General features: G+C 46.5%; 3 protein-coding genes across 9 annotated transcripts; 2 read left to right on the forward strand and 1 right to left on the reverse strand.

The window, feature by feature from the left end:
- Positions 1–124: 124 nt before the first annotated feature.
- Positions 125–10,826, reverse strand: LOC117645718 (regucalcin-like). Of its 6 annotated transcripts, none has more exons than XM_034386063.1 (6): positions 4,343–4,464; positions 2,512–2,675; positions 1,473–1,691; positions 1,146–1,388; positions 633–745; positions 125–423 (listed from the first exon to the last, which is right to left on the reverse strand). In XM_034386063.1, exons 1-6 carry the CDS (start codon positions 4,447–4,449, stop codon positions 181–183), a joined length of 1,089 nt encoding a protein of 362 aa, XP_034241954.1. In that variant the 5' UTR covers positions 4,450–4,464; the 3' UTR covers positions 125–180. The 6 variants fall into 6 exon arrangements, with proteins under 6 accessions (XP_034241954.1, XP_034241956.1, XP_034241955.1 ...); XM_034386065.1 differs by lacking the exon at positions 4,343–4,464 and adding an exon at positions 10,581–10,697 and having other exon boundaries at positions 181–423; XM_034386064.1 differs by lacking the exon at positions 4,343–4,464 and adding an exon at positions 3,500–3,629 and having other exon boundaries at positions 181–423.
- On the forward strand, positions 4,691–8,290 carry LOC117645715 (protein transport protein Sec61 subunit alpha). The gene is made up of 9 exons (XM_034386055.1): positions 4,691–4,851; positions 5,140–5,207; positions 5,636–5,701; positions 5,804–6,014; positions 6,092–6,349; positions 6,426–6,592; positions 6,675–6,815; positions 6,892–7,140; positions 7,231–8,290. Exons 1-9 carry the CDS (start codon positions 4,845–4,847, stop codon positions 7,492–7,494), a joined length of 1,431 nt encoding a protein of 476 aa, XP_034241946.1. The 5' UTR covers positions 4,691–4,844; the 3' UTR covers positions 7,495–8,290.
- LOC117645719 (methionine aminopeptidase 1D, mitochondrial) lies at positions 10,687–12,324 on the forward strand. Of its 2 annotated transcripts, none has more exons than XM_034386068.1 (6): positions 10,687–10,830; positions 10,938–11,154; positions 11,226–11,417; positions 11,492–11,642; positions 11,715–11,825; positions 11,934–12,324. In XM_034386068.1, exons 1-6 carry the CDS (start codon positions 10,730–10,732, stop codon positions 12,128–12,130), a joined length of 969 nt encoding a protein of 322 aa, XP_034241959.1. In that variant the 5' UTR covers positions 10,687–10,729; the 3' UTR covers positions 12,131–12,324. The 2 variants fall into 2 exon arrangements, with proteins under 2 accessions (XP_034241959.1, XP_034241960.1); XM_034386069.1 differs by having other exon boundaries at positions 11,775–11,825.
- Positions 12,325–14,435: the final 2,111 nt, after the last annotated feature.

Below are 14,435 nucleotides of genomic sequence, written 5' to 3' on the forward strand. Positions count from 1 at the left end.
GAAATGTCAGCAATGATTTGGGGGAGGGAGAGGTATGCCAATGCCTCTTTTTTTTAATTTTTAATTTGTAATACTGTGTGTGCGTGTGTGTGTTTGTAGGCCATAAAATAAAACAGCAGTTATGTCCTTGCAAATGGTGTTTTCTTTCATATGTACAGACTGTTTTGGGTCTTCCCTTTCTCATCTCCGCACGACGGCCTTCCTGCCGCCGGGCCGCTGGCCGGTGGTGCCGAGCCCCGTGACGGCGAACACCGAGCCGGCGGCGGGTTGCGCTCGGAGCTGCTCCTCGGACAGCCCCTTGTTCATGGTGGTGACGTAGAGCGTGGAGAGGTCGCGGCCGCCGAACGCCACCGAGGTGACGCGCGAGGCGGGGATCGGGACTTGCTGCAGCAGGCGGCCGGCCACTGGGTCCACTTTGATCACCTGGAGAGAAGAGCGGCCCAAAGAACACGAAACGCTCACAGTGACGTCATTTTGATGTCAATATGACAAATTTTAGTCAAAATTTCGACAAAATGAGCATCATTTTGCAGTCATTTTGACGTCCTTTGACTGTTTAGTGTTCTTTGGGAGACAGCGACGAAACCCCATGCGGAGTTAGAGTGCAGAGCCCACGGCCTACTGCGACGTACCTGGCTGCCGTCGAAGCAGGCCACCCACAGGTTGCCGTCGGCGTCCATCGTCATGCCGTCGGGGCTGCCGGTCACGTTGTTCGCCCGAAAGTCGAACGCGGGGCGGCCGTTTGCTGCCGAGCAGAGAGAAACTCGTGTGTACCGCTCAACACTCCGGCTCGACGGGCTGGCCCACCCTGCAGGCTGCCGGCGCCCGCGCAACGCAGGGTAGGCCATCCCGCTCAACACTCCGGCTCGACGGGCTGGCCCACCCTGCATGCTGCAGGCGCCCGCGCAACGCAGGGTGGGCCATCCCGCTCAACACTCCGGCTCGACGGGCTGGCCCACCCTGCAGGCTGCAGGCGCCCGCGCAACGCGGGGTAGGCCATCCCGCTCAACACTCCGGCTCGACGGGCTGGCCCATCCTGCAGGCTGCAGGCGCCCGCGCAACGCGGGGTAGGCCATCCCGCTCAACACTCCGGCTCGACGGGTGCCGCCGCCGCCCTGCCGTGCCCTGCCGCCTCTTCCACTCACAGACAGTGCCCTTGTCGGGGTCGAAGTCGAAGACGTCGATGCGGCCGGTGGGCGTGTCGATGTAGTACATGAGCGTCTCGATGTCGTTCCACGCCAGGCCGTTGGAGATGTCGACCGGGGAGAGGACCTTCTGCACATCCATGCGCTCGCTGCCGCGCACCGACGAGTTGGCCGCCTCGAAGCGGAACAGAGACCCCCGGCCCAGCGTCACTTGACCCACCACGGGCTCGGGGCCCATGGTCCCTGGAAACGAGCAACAATGCACTTCATGTTTTTCCATATTGCTAGTCGATTTATTTTTGGCGTGTGGCAAAGTTCGTTTCTCACCGATCCACAGGCGGCCGCGACGGTCGGCCTTGCCGTCGTTGAAGCGGTTGTCGGGCTTGTCGCGGTCCACGGACGCCAGCAGCGTGATGGTCTGGTTGACGTGCGGCTCCGTCCCCAGCGCGCCCCAGTCCACCGTCACCAGCACCAGGTCGGCGCCCACCCCCACGACCAGCTGGTCCAGCGTGCCCAACACGGGCACCACGGGGCTCACGGGACCGTCTGCAAAAGGAGACGCGTCGCGTACACAGTCCGCACGAGTCGCTTCGTCGCTCCCGTCCAGTTGGGCTGAGAGAGAGAGAGAGAGAGAGAGAGAGAGAGAGAGAGAGAGAGAGAGAGAGAGAGAGAGAGAGAGAGAGAGAGAGACAGACAGACAGACAGACAGACAGACAGACAGACAGACAGACAGCCGCTGTCTGGAACCCGCGGCTGGACAGCGGGCATTCCCTGTCGAGGACGTCCAGGATACCGTCGATTGGCGGCAAGCAGGGGGCCAGGGCCGAGTGCCCTGGCCGAGCTTCCAACTCCTTTTTCTGGAAGGCGATGCTCGTTTCCCGGATTATGGTCGCGTTGACGGAAACTGCCGGCCTGGCCAAGGGCCTGGCCCCTGGCGCTGCAGTGCCGCGCAGTGCTGCAGCCTGCAGGCGACGCGTTGCCCGCCGCGGCCGCCGTTCCGCTCGCGGGCTGCGAACTGGGTGCAGCGGCCCGGATAAGCTTCGGAGAAACTGCGTCCCCTGCCGCCAGTGCCGCCTGATTCCGAAGGATCGTTACGTCGCCCCGGCTGTCTGCGTCTCTCGCACCCCTGCGGAACGCTGCGGAACGGCCCGGCCAAGGGCCCGACTGCGAGGGAGACAGAGAGAACCGGGGGTCGCTACCATCACTTCGATCCTCCGCAGGCGTTTTCGTTTCCAGTCCGCTTGCCGCGCGAGCTGCCGCACTGCCGCACAGCGCGGGGCAGACACCCATAGCTTTCCCACCCTTCGCCCAAAAAAAAATAATCAGAAAGTGAGTTGCCTTTGGACCCGAGGGCCCTCAGACTCACCGAAGTGAACCGTCTTCAAGTCCTTGGTGGCCGGGTCGTAGCGGTTCAGCTTCTGGCCGCTGATGTCCACGTAGAACAGCATGTTCTGGCCGCAGTCCCAGTGCGGGCCTTCCCCGTGCGACGAGGGCGGCGTCACCTGCTCGATCTGCTGCGCCATGCCGCTGCTGCAACAGGACAAGAGCGGCGTCAGGAAGGCCAGCCCGGCCAGGGCAGCCAGGGGACCGAGGCCGTTCTGCGTGCTGTTTGTCCTGACTCATGACACGGTGAAATCGGACAGCCCAGGCCCCAGGCTGCCGGACAACCCCGCTACCTATCACATCGGCCGTGCCGGCGTGCTGCCGCCTTGTCCGCACCGCGGCCTTGGCGCCTCGCCGCCGCGCACGCACTCGCGCCTCGCTTTCCGGGGCTTGGTTGTGGAGGATGCGCCAAAGTGTACTGTAATCGCGGCCGCCTCCACCTCAGGGCCGCCAGGCTGCGCCAGGCTGCGCCACGCTGCCGGCAGCGCCTACGCCGCCAACGGGCCGCGACAACGGCGTGCTCAATCGCGCCGACCGGACGCGCCGGACACTAGGACACCGCGCGGCCGCACCGACGGCAACGCCAAACCCGGCCAAACCAAACCTGCCGCAAGGAGCCTAGCGAGAAGCCCGTCGTCGGCAGGGGCGGGGCGCCGCGGCCAAGCCGGGCCAAGCCGCAAAGTGGCAGGGCTGAAGAGGCAAGACACTAGCGCACCGCAAAGGTAAGGGCGCACTCTGCCCCAAGACTTGGGACTTCCCCCAAGTCACGCTTCCAGCTGCCCCAGCGCCGCAGCCGCAGGTCGCATCTTTGGGACCATCGCTCATTGGGACGACTCGGACCGGCTTCCCCTCACGGCAGTGCTGACCAGTGCAGGCAAGTCCTCGCTTCTCTCTCCCGCCCCACGGAACGCTCCATGTGTGCGACCGAGACAGAGCACGAAGAAACGATTCTTCGGAACACGACGGCTGACCTGGTGAGGGCGACCGCGAGCACCGCGAGGGCGACTGTCTCCGCTGCACCGGCCATCGTCGTGATGGTCGTGTTGTCCCGCGGTCGTCCAGTGCTCCGACTGAAGACCGAAGCTCGCCTCGGCGCCTCGCCTACCCACCCGGAAAGCCGCGGGCAGGCGCGGCGGGCACGGCGGGCACGGCCCCCCGCCAGTCTAGCGGGCTGGACGGGGAAGCCTTAGCGCCTCTTCCATGTCCAACGTCGCGGGCGGCAAGGCACGGCAAGCGGCACCCGCAGACCCCCTCTTCCTCCTCCTCCTGTCCCACTCCAGAATCCATTGTCCCGTTCTCCCTGACCTCCCCCTCCTTCGAAGCCCGTCACTTTAATCTGCGAACACCCGGTTCGGGTACTCTCCGTCCGGGCAGGGGAGAGAGAGAGAGAGAGGTAGATAGAGACAGAAGAGGAGCCCGAAAAATGGCCCGCGTGGTTGACATACAGTGTAGGACGCCATAGTCGGCGTGGTCCGAACGGTCCGAACCTCCTGCCCCACGTGGAGCGCGGCAGCGTGGCGCAGCATGAAGTGGCACTTGCCGATAAGTGTGCACTTTCCGCCAACGCGTGGCTATCTCAGGCGGCGGAGCGATTCCGAACGTAGCTTTCATCTCTCTGTCTCTCTGGCTTTCATGCGGTGCCCCGTTTGGGTGAGACAGAGCGACGAGATTACTGTACAGAATCGGTCTGCTGCCGGTACTTGCTGCGGCGGAGCAAAGCGCCATGGCCCACGTTGCGGTGTGCGGTGTGCGTGGCAAGGGCCCCACCAAATTGAAAAAAAAATCACCAGGCCAAAATAAATTTTAAAACAAACCTGTGACGGTCCAGTGAATCTCTGGTGAAAGAAAAATGCGACGAGAGCGAAGCACGATGGATCGCTTTCGGCCAGTGTGCCTGACATTTGAAACTTGGCGCCAACATGGCGGCAGTGCACGCCGTTTCCAGCCTGCCAGCGCGGCGCCAATGGCTCCATTCTGATTTCACCTTGCCGTTCAACCATCATAACTGTCTCTTTGGTGCTTCGCATTCCAACTGAAACTTTTCGCTCAGAGAAAAATGGAACGACGTAGAACTCGGCATTCCCTTGGCGCTGTTTGGAAGGGTGGAGAGCCTGGCCGACCGGAAGTGCGTATCCCAGCCGGAGTGAAACGTCAGCCAACACAGCGGTCACGTGACCCGGGCTTTGAATACGTGTAAAGAAAATCTTGCCGATGGTCGGCTGCCACAGTGAACGTCGGCTCTGTTGTGTAGTTGGATCTTACACGGGCAGGCGGGCCGAAGAGTATTAACATAGCTCTCGGTTGCAACCTGCAATCATGGGTAGTAAGTATTACTTGTTTTAGTGTTTGTTTCGTGTATTTTAATAGGAAAGTTCTTAGTTTTATGACATTGTAGGTTATGGGCGATGAAGCAACTGTATATATCAATGACGCCGGACTTGTATTTCGTTGGAAATCTTTTTAGTTTGCCATTTCGTCGCACACGTATGCAGGTGTAAAATTATTTTGAAATATCTGCGACGGTTCAAACTTTCTGTGCGTCTGTGTACAGGGCATTGTCGTCTGTAATTTATACCGTTATGCTTATCTCCTGCTTCTTTCTCTCTTTCAGTCAAATTTTTAGAGGTGATCAAGCCTTTCTGCAGTATTCTGCCAGAAATCGCTAAACCCGAAAGAAAGGTGAGTGTGAAAGAGCCTCTGTTCCCATATGCACCTTGTGAGAGCTTTGGTCACTCCCTCAACTTGCATATGTGGCACCTTATGGTGGTTGTTCTGCCCGTTTGACAGTGTCCTTTGAATGAAAAATGATTGGCAAAAATCGACCCTTGCTCATTTTTGGGATTCTAAATTGTTCAGTTATCTCCACATGTGAGCAATTTGTCATCTGTGACAAAAGTAGGTCTAACCTACTTTTGCTTCTCCTCCTCCAACTTGCCATTCCTTAAATTTTTGTTTGTCTGGTGATCTCTCCGTGAATCAGACAATATATTTATCCTTGTGCAAGGAATTGGGCCTTGGAGCTGTTGTAATTAAAGAACTTAGTGTTGTCAAACATATGGGTGCTAAGTGCCAACTCAAATCATCAAGACGAATTTTTCTGTTTGCAGATTCAATTTAGAGAAAAAGTACTATGGACAGCTATAACTTTATTCATCTTCCTTGTATGTTGCCAAGTAAGTATCATTTTGTTTCATATTAAAAGTACTTTCTCTGATGAACTTCTAGTGGACACTGAAGTGTCAGGGAGTCTGTTCTAATCTGTGCGATTTCCCTAGATTCCATTATTTGGCATCATGAGCTCCGACTCAGCAGATCCCTTCTACTGGATCCGAGTTATCCTTGCCTCAAATCGAGGTACTTTGATGGAATTGGGTATCTCTCCGATTGTGACTTCTGGCTTAATCATGCAACTCTTGGCTGGTGCCAAGATCATTGAAGTTGGTGACACTCCCAAAGACCGTGCTCTTTTCAATGGAGCTCAGAAATGTAAGCACATATTATCCGCTGGTTATGAACTTGAAAGAAGTAGCAGTGAGACTAATGGCTTAAATTTTATATTCTAGTATTCGGTATGGTCATCACTGTTGGTCAAGCCATTGTCTATGTCATGACTGGCATGTATGGTGATCCGGCTGACATTGGTGCTGGTGTCTGCCTTCTGATCATCATCCAGCTGTTTGTTGCTGGCCTGATTGTGTTGTTGCTGGACGAGCTTCTGCAGAAGGGTTATGGTCTGGGCTCTGGTATCTCCCTCTTCATTGCCACCAATATCTGTGAAACAATTGTATGGAAGGCATTCAGCCCTGCCACTATGAATGCAGGTAAGAGTCACCAATTTTCTAATTCATGTTGTAACTTATTCTTTTCAAAGTTTCTTACACATTTTGTCGTTCTTAGGACGTGGCACTGAGTTTGAGGGAGCTGTTATTGCTCTTTTCCATCTTCTTGCTACCCGTCAGGACAAAGTTCGCGCTCTGCGTGAAGCATTCTACCGCCACAACCTCCCTAACTTGATGAACCTGATGGCTACCATTCTTGTCTTTGCCGTTGTTATTTACTTCCAGGTAAAACTGAGTAAAATTTAATTTTATATCCATTCTTTTTTGATACCTCAAGACTAATAACTGACATTTTGATTTTCTTTAGGGCTTCCGTGTGGATCTACCTATCAAGTCTGCCCGCTACCGTGGCCAGTACAGCAGCTACCCCATCAAGCTGTTCTACACCTCGAACATCCCCATTATTTTGCAGTCTGCTCTTGTTTCCAACCTCTACGTTATCTCTCAGGTATGCCTGTGTCGAAGTTCTACTTGCAAGTTTTATTGGTATTTTTGTCTTGGGCTAAGCTAATGATGTATTTTAGATGCTGGCTGTCAAATTCCACGGCAATTTCCTGGTGAACTTGCTCGGAGTTTGGGCTGATGTTGGCGGTGGCGGCCCTGCCCGTGCCAACCCTGTTGGTGGTTTGTGTTACTACTTGTCACCTCCCGAGAGTCTGGGTCACATCCTCGAGGATCCCATCCACGCATTCCTCTACATCGTCTTTATGCTTGGATCCTGTGCCTTCTTCTCCAAAACTTGGATTGAGGTCTCAGGCTCTTCAGCCAAGGATGTAAGTTTTTGCCATCTGGTTTTTCTTGAGACAACAGTTATTGTACTATGTGCCCACTGATATAAACAATGCTTTTCTTACTACCTGCAGGTTGCTAAGCAGCTGAAGGACCAGCAGATGGTTATGGGTGGACACCGTGAACACTCCCTCATCCACGAGCTGAACCGTTACATCCCCACTGCTGCTGCCTTTGGTGGTCTCTGCATTGGTGCTCTTTCAGTGTTGGCTGACTTCATGGGAGCCATCGGTTCTGGCACTGGTATTCTTCTTGCCGTTACCATTATTTACCAGTACTTCGAAATCTTTGTTAAGGAACAGAGTGAAATGGGAGGTATGAGCACATTACTGTTTTAGGTAGTGCAATCTTAAAATATCACCATGTGATTAATGACTGAGTGAAATTTGAGTGGGTGTTGGATTGAGTGGTGAGCAGCTGAGTGCTCTGGCAGCTGAAGACTCATACTAAACCTGTACTGCCAACGGCAGGTCAGGATGAACATCATTCAGTAGCTCTGTTAGTGTTGTAATTTATTGTTTTGTTATTGTGTAACTGAATGGTAAGGCTCAGTGGTCATTGGCTACCTATTGCGAGCCACCACCACCACTACTGGATTACAGTAGACCAGTGACAAGAGACTTTGAAGTATTGAGCCTTCAGTGCAAAGTTTCTAATTTCTGTGTTCTTGGAGTATGTTTTATGAGATTAGCAACATAGGCTGTTTTGAAACTCAGAACATTGCCAGTTGTATAAGAATGCCCCTTCCCCCTTTTTTTTATTGTGATTATGTTGCTCTAGCAGTGTGGAGACTTATTTATTAAACAAATATTTTTATATGAAGACCTCTTCCTTCAAGAAAAATTATGCAATACTTACTGGGTAGGAAAATAAAATTGTCACTCCCAACATCTAATTCATTATATTGCTATAATTGAACATAGCAATTCACTGTCATTCAGCCCTCCCTGATGTGTTCTTTTCCCCTATGAATTTTGGAATATCCTGTTTCAAATTGAGCAGAAATGTAATTTCTCTCTATTTAATGGAGTACAACTTATGATTAATGGTACTGTGTAAAATAGTACTCCGTGTGGTAGACTATCTGTGTAAGAATGTAAATTTTTTTTACAATACATGAGTGACACCAATAAAGTGTCTCAGATGATAATTTGCATGTTTCTTGAACCCTTCCTGACAAGCATGAGAGGAGTACTACCGAGCCAAAAATAAAAAAGATAGAAAACAAGCAGTCCTAAGTTAAAAGCAGCCACACTTGCTGACACTTTGATGGAAAAAACCTCATGCCATACATTCATTTCTTGTAGAAGATGTCCTCTGTCTCTCTGTCCTCTACTCTCGCTCTCTTACCCCTCTGCAATAGTTAAGAGCAGAAAAAAAAGCATTGACATGGATGTTAACCTTCTATTGGTGGACCCTATTACACCCCTTGCAGGAAAAGAATAAATTAAGAACACCTCTTATAAATTCGCTAGTTTTTATTCAAGATGTACTCTGTTTCACACAACTGCCGCTTCTTTTTAATATCTTTTCAACCCACTCTTGATGTCTGAAAGCAAGTTTGCTTTGGTAACTCTCTTCTGGGGTACACAAAGAACATTCCTCTAGTAAGGACTCCTCATGCCTTACAATAACACTCCATAAAAAATTGCACTCAATCTCTATATCTGACACAGATAATTTCTGAGCTTTAGGATGTGGAACCCCATCAGATATGTCAGACTTGCTAGCTTCGTAAGTGTTGATTTCTTTAACAATAGAATAGAGAGAGAACAATACAAAACGTCGATGACACCACAGTGCCTCATGACCTGGATACAAGCGTATCAGCTCTGTGACTAGAAGTAGTTCATATGCTAAAAATCCAATATGTAAGATATGAGGATTGCTTCCACATTTTATTGGGCACGAGGAACAAAAGTCTTTCTGTTCAAGAATATCAATGACCAATGAATGGAGTTGCTTTAATGGAGTGCTGTCTTTCAGAGAAACACAATAGAGTTCAGAACTTTTGAGAGGAAGAAAGAAGTTTTCTAGACTAAGCCGAAGTTTATGACAGAAATAAGTGTGTCCTACGTTTTGCATAATTTGTTTAAACAAATACTCTCTATATTGAAGGCCACTGTGTTCTGACACATGTTTTGAAATCCACTCCTCAGATGATACCCATTCATTAATAAAGTGATCTTGAGCTTGAGGTAGGTGAGACATAATCCACATTCTGTGGTTCCATGCATGGTAGTTGTTTGCATAGCGGTTAGCAGCCATGAGGGTAACTCGCAATTCTTCCTCCAGAATAGATAATGTGGTAGATGCATCCAAATAACTTTCTGCAAGAATTAAACATATACGTGAGAAATGAGAGTGATTTAAATCACATTTATTGAACTTCAAAACAACGAACATACCTAAGATCCGACTTAGTAGCCACCGTCGATAAACAAATGCCTCAGATGACTTTGGTCGCCGTGACAAAGTTACAGCATTTATGTGGAGATCGGAAAACAAATCAAAGCGACCCATAACAATTAATTCACGGCGAATGTTCCACAAAAAGGTACAGTCTGGATTCAACAAAACTCCCCCCAACAGAAGACGGGACAATGTGTTCGGATCTGTTCGAAGCAAAATAAATATTTTTACTTGCTAAAAAGTAAAAAGAAATGAAACAAGTAAATGGAAAAGAACAGTGTCACATCCACACCTTCACGTCGTAATCTTTGTTGCTGTTTCAAATTTGTTAGCTTGTGATACACATGCACATATAAGTGTCGCACGCACCACTCTTGCAATCCAAGAGTGTGTTCTGCATGTAGAACCGGTGACTTGTTCTCTCCAACAGTCACTGGCAAAATTTCAAAATCTTTCCTGGACAGAAAAAAGTGACATCACAAACAGTAGTCTAAACTTATGAGAAATAACCTCAGGAAAACTTAACCTAAAAGTTGATAACTTCAATTTGAGAGAATTAAGAAATAACAACAGTGTTGTAGAGCAAATATAAAAATTAAAATATCTTTAAATGGCACATGGATTAAAAGAACTTAAAAACACTGAACTTTGATACTTACAAGTCCTTATCTCTCTTGAAGACGTTTTCTATATCTGACAGAATTTTTTCTGCGGCAGGAAACTGGTCACCGTGCATTGTTAACAGTGAGAAATTACCAGAGCAGCCTCAAATAAATTTCAACTAATTTTTCTCGTTCGTGTGGAGGGGCTGTAATCGGTTTCACAAGCGAAACGTAAGTGGTTTACGAGTACATCTACCGCAGTTCACTCATTACACTACAGAGCATGTAGCAATACTTTACACTTAGTGATCAGAAACAACTGGTTTCAAATCACGGTAAAGGTAGAAAACTGATTAAGTCACACCAAAAACGCTGTTTAAATCAAAGAACCACTTCCAAATAAAACGTACCTTTAATGGATAGGTCTCTGCGTTCAACTCGATAGCGGGAAACGAAAACCGGCAACAAAACAAAACAGAAAAACATGAGAAATTATGAAAATTTCACAATGCCACTTTTGTCTTCTGCTGTGTGTAAAACCTGTGTTGTTGTTTCGGAAATGTCACTAAATCATTTTAGGAATTTTCATTGTTGTAAATCTCTGAGTGCTTCTTTTAAATCCCCCTCTAGTCACTTGAAGGAATTTTTGTTTGGGCAAAAGTAGGAAATATGTTTAATAACTTGATAGGTTATTTGTTAGTTCATGGAGACTGTCTCCATGGATAGTTTCAACATTGACAGCAGTAACTAAGTTTATGTCTTTGCAGGATTAGAAAATATGAGGTCGTGAGGCCCGGCAATGTTACACTGCAGAAACGAATCGTGCCATCGCACATAAGGAAACCCTCGTACTTCGCCACAGGAATTCCTACTTCCGTTCCCTTTCAGATCCCTGAAGCAAAAGACCAATCTGCCATTGAAGGAGTGCGCCATGCTTCTTTCCTTGCCAAAAGGGTTCTAGAAGAAGTTGGGAAGGAGGCAAAGGTCAGTATTCAACACTGAACACTTTGTTTTAAAATGTTTGCCAGAACTGCTTCATTCCTCGATCCTTCCAGGTCGGAGTGACCACTGACGAACTTGATGCTTTCGCGCATCATCTTATCATAGATGCTGATGCATACCCCTCTCCTTTGAATTACAAAGGATTTCCAAAATCAATTTGTACTTCTGTGAATAATGTTTGCTGCCATGGTATCCCTGATGACAGACCTCTAGAAGATGGGGATATTGTGAACATTGATGTCACAGTAAGTAGCTAAAACAGAATTTTCTGAATAAAATTATCTTGAAACAAATTTAATTATTTGTTACAACTTTTCAGGTTTATCTTGGAGGCTATCATGGAGACTGCTCAAAAACTTTTTTGGTTGGAACTGTTGATGAAGAGGGAAAAAAACTTGTAGAAGTGAGTGAACTGTGCCTTTCGAAAGCCATAGAAGCTTGCGGACCCAATGTTCCTTTTAGCATTATTGGTAAGGAGGCATTCATTTTATCTTGGGGATGCCTGCTTAAATTTGTGATTACCTTTTGTTGAAACTTTCTAGGAAGTATGACTGAGGAGACTGCTATAAACAACGGTTTTATGGTTTTTCCTGCGATATTAGGTCATGGCATTGGCTCTTATTTCCATGGTCCACCAGAAATTTATCATGTTTGTAAGTTATTTCCTTAATTTTGTTTGTTGTGACATTTTTTAAAAAAATAACACATTTATTTTAAAAGAGGCAACAAATTGTTCTTTTCTGTTTCTAAAAAACAATCAGGTAACAGTTATGGGGGAAAGATGAAGCCTGGAAATACTTTTACCATTGAGCCAGCCATCACTTCTGGAGGACAGCAGTTGGAAATCCTAGAAGATGGATGGACAGTTGTGACCGCCGACTGCGCTAGATCTGCTCAGTGCGAACATACTGTGCTTATCACTGATGTTGGAGTAGAAGTGCTAACAGAACTGCATTAAATAAGTAACACTTTGTCCTTTTTACGTCTTCTGTGCTACATAGGCTTTTGTGATGTGATGAACTGAACTGTATTCTTTTGTTGTTTTTTCCTCCTCCTTGAGGAAGATGAATGAGATAGATCTCTCTCTCTCTCTCTTTATAAATATATACTGTTGCCTTGTTGATGAATAATTACATCTCTCAGTACTGAGTAGCTTTTTTTTCTATTTTGAAGAAATATTTCAAAAACAAAAACAATTTTATACAAACAGTAGTACAAAAATTTCCACAATTGTGGTGGTGTACAATGATATTAATATTTTTCTTTCCTTCAGATCTTTGGAATTATTTCACTGTAATGCATCAGTTGCTTTCTTCCTTCGCCTTCAAATCCATGAACAAATAACAGGAGGCTGAGCGGCGGTAAGAATGGCATCCACACAACTACCACCATAAAAACCACGTAACATGTAGCAACACTGACTTCAGAGTGCCACCTTGAGACGCAACTGGAATGTCACACTGAGCCTTACTGCCCCTTTTTACACTGGAAGCTATTTACATAAACTCCTAATGTGAGCATGCCTCCTATTACTTGTCCCAGGGAAGGAATGTACATGTTTTGGCAATGACCAGAACATAGTGTTCCTTAATGCGAACAAATATCAAAATATAAAAATAAGATCAACAAACATACAAGGAACTCCTCATTTCAACAACAGAAGAATCAACTTTAAGTTCATTAAAAATATTAATTTGGCGTTAACACTTCATTTCGTGCAGCCAGTTAGATAGCAAATCAGCACCCACAATAACATACATAATTTTTGTATGAAGACCCTTAATGATACTCAATACTGTTTTAAGAAAAAGGTACCAATACTTTGACACTTCTTAATACATAATGATATAACTGCATTCATCCGCAATGATACAGGATGGTAAGCTAAAATAAATGAAAAACAAACAGAAAAATACATTTAGAAATACTTTGGTGAAGGTCAACCAAGTTTCATTTGATCATGATGAGTAAACTAGATCTTTGGATCTTCAAAACTTTTGTATGTGTGATAAAAACATCACATGCTAATAGCTTATTTCATAATCAGTTCTGAATCATTTGTGGACATCAGTTTTCTGTCAATGTGCATTTCCTAAAAAAATATGATGATTGCTCATGCGATGGACTCAAATCAACTGAGGCATTGTATAGGTATAAAAATATTACCTATGTGAGAAAAAAAAGGGGGAGAAAGGGGAAAGGGTGGCGTTCAACATCAAAGTTGAACAGCCCGAATTGGAAATATAATACATATACACAATTTCTCAAGATAATTGTAAAATAAGTTTTAAAAAAAGGTCATTTAAAACAAATTGAGTGTATACATAAATATGAATCAGGAGACAGAATGATAATTCATATTCAATAAATACAATTCAAGATTATATAAAAGTTGTATCACAAATGACAATGCAAAAGATGCCAGAGCCAAGGAAAATAGCAAATTTCTTATCCTCAATGTAACCATGAAATGGAGGCAAAAGGTCAGTGTCAACTAAAGAACAAAATTGAAAATTGACTGTTGGTGACCTCAAACCAGGCAAAATATTGCCTAATAAGTCGTAGAATGATCACAAACTTCTCACAAATTTTGATCTTGTTCCAAGACTATATGTTATTTTGATTAAAGGACTGAAAGTACAGCTCAAAATTCATATTGTAGGTAGCCACACAGTTTCTTAACGGTTGAATTAAATATTGTCTTGGTTACTGTGTCAGACCTCCACTTCAGTTCCATTCAACATTATCACATAAGCACAAAGCAAATGTGCACAAGTAAGATAGTAATTGACATCACATTTATGTTTCATATCAAGGCCCTTACATATTTCCGTACAGAGATATGCAAGCGATGGACTTAATAAATCATGGCACAGAATCTGACAAAGAGGACGACAAAAAAGTAGGTGTCTTTTTCTTGCTTGTTGAATAATGAACTGGTCTTACTTTACTGTTAAAAGGTGATGAGTTTTTAATGTACAGAAATCTGCTATGTGAGAGGTGGTTTGGTTTGATTTGAAGGCAATGTATGTGCGAGTGGAATTTGTTACCGGAAAAGGACAAAGTAGTAGGTTGTTTATCACACACATGGCGTAATCCAGAAGTAGGTATCAGAGCTGTGTGGCTAACGGAAGGTGCTCACATGCTTGAGAAAGAAAACTTTCTCAGGACTTGTAGATTTAAGACCTATAAATATAATAAAACTGGTACTGGTACATCACTTCTGACCGTAAGTTCTGCTCTGATCTGTGAGACCTTAAAGT

Source organism: Thrips palmi, unplaced genomic scaffold (assembly GCF_012932325.1).
Source record: "Thrips palmi isolate BJ-2018 unplaced genomic scaffold, TpBJ-2018v1 HiC_scaffold_19, whole genome shotgun sequence".
Lineage (NCBI taxonomy): Eukaryota > Metazoa > Arthropoda > Insecta > Thysanoptera > Thripidae > Thrips > Thrips palmi.

Excerpts from the sequence above, each read along its gene's own strand:
- LOC117645715 (XM_034386055.1), top strand. Across the intron at positions 6,015-6,091 it reads TTTCAATGGAGCTCAGAAAT|TATTCGGTATGGTCATCACT; the intron begins GTAAGCACATAT and ends TTTATATTCTAG. Across the intron at positions 6,816-6,891 it reads ACCTCTACGTTATCTCTCAG|ATGCTGGCTGTCAAATTCCA; the intron begins GTATGCCTGTGT and ends GATGTATTTTAG.
- LOC117645718 (XM_034386061.1), bottom strand. The coding sequence starts at position 10,304 with ATGCACGGTGACCAGTTTCCTGCCGCAGAAAAAATTCTGTCAGATATA. Across the intron at positions 10,025-10,227 it reads TTCAAGAGAGATAAGGACTT|GAAAGATTTTGAAATTTTGC; the intron begins GTAAGTATCAAA and ends TTTTCTGTCCAG. Across the intron at positions 9,487-9,564 it reads GCTACTAAGTCGGATCTTAG|AAAGTTATTTGGATGCATCT; the intron begins GTATGTTCGTTG and ends TAATTCTTGCAG.
- LOC117645719 (XM_034386068.1), top strand. The coding sequence starts at position 10,730 with ATGTCACTAAATCATTTTAGGAATTTTCATTGTTGTAAATCTCTGAGT. Across the intron at positions 11,643-11,714 it reads TGTTCCTTTTAGCATTATTG|GAAGTATGACTGAGGAGACT; the intron begins GTAAGGAGGCAT and ends GAAACTTTCTAG. Across the intron at positions 11,826-11,933 it reads ACCAGAAATTTATCATGTTT|GTAACAGTTATGGGGGAAAG; the intron begins GTAAGTTATTTC and ends AAAAACAATCAG.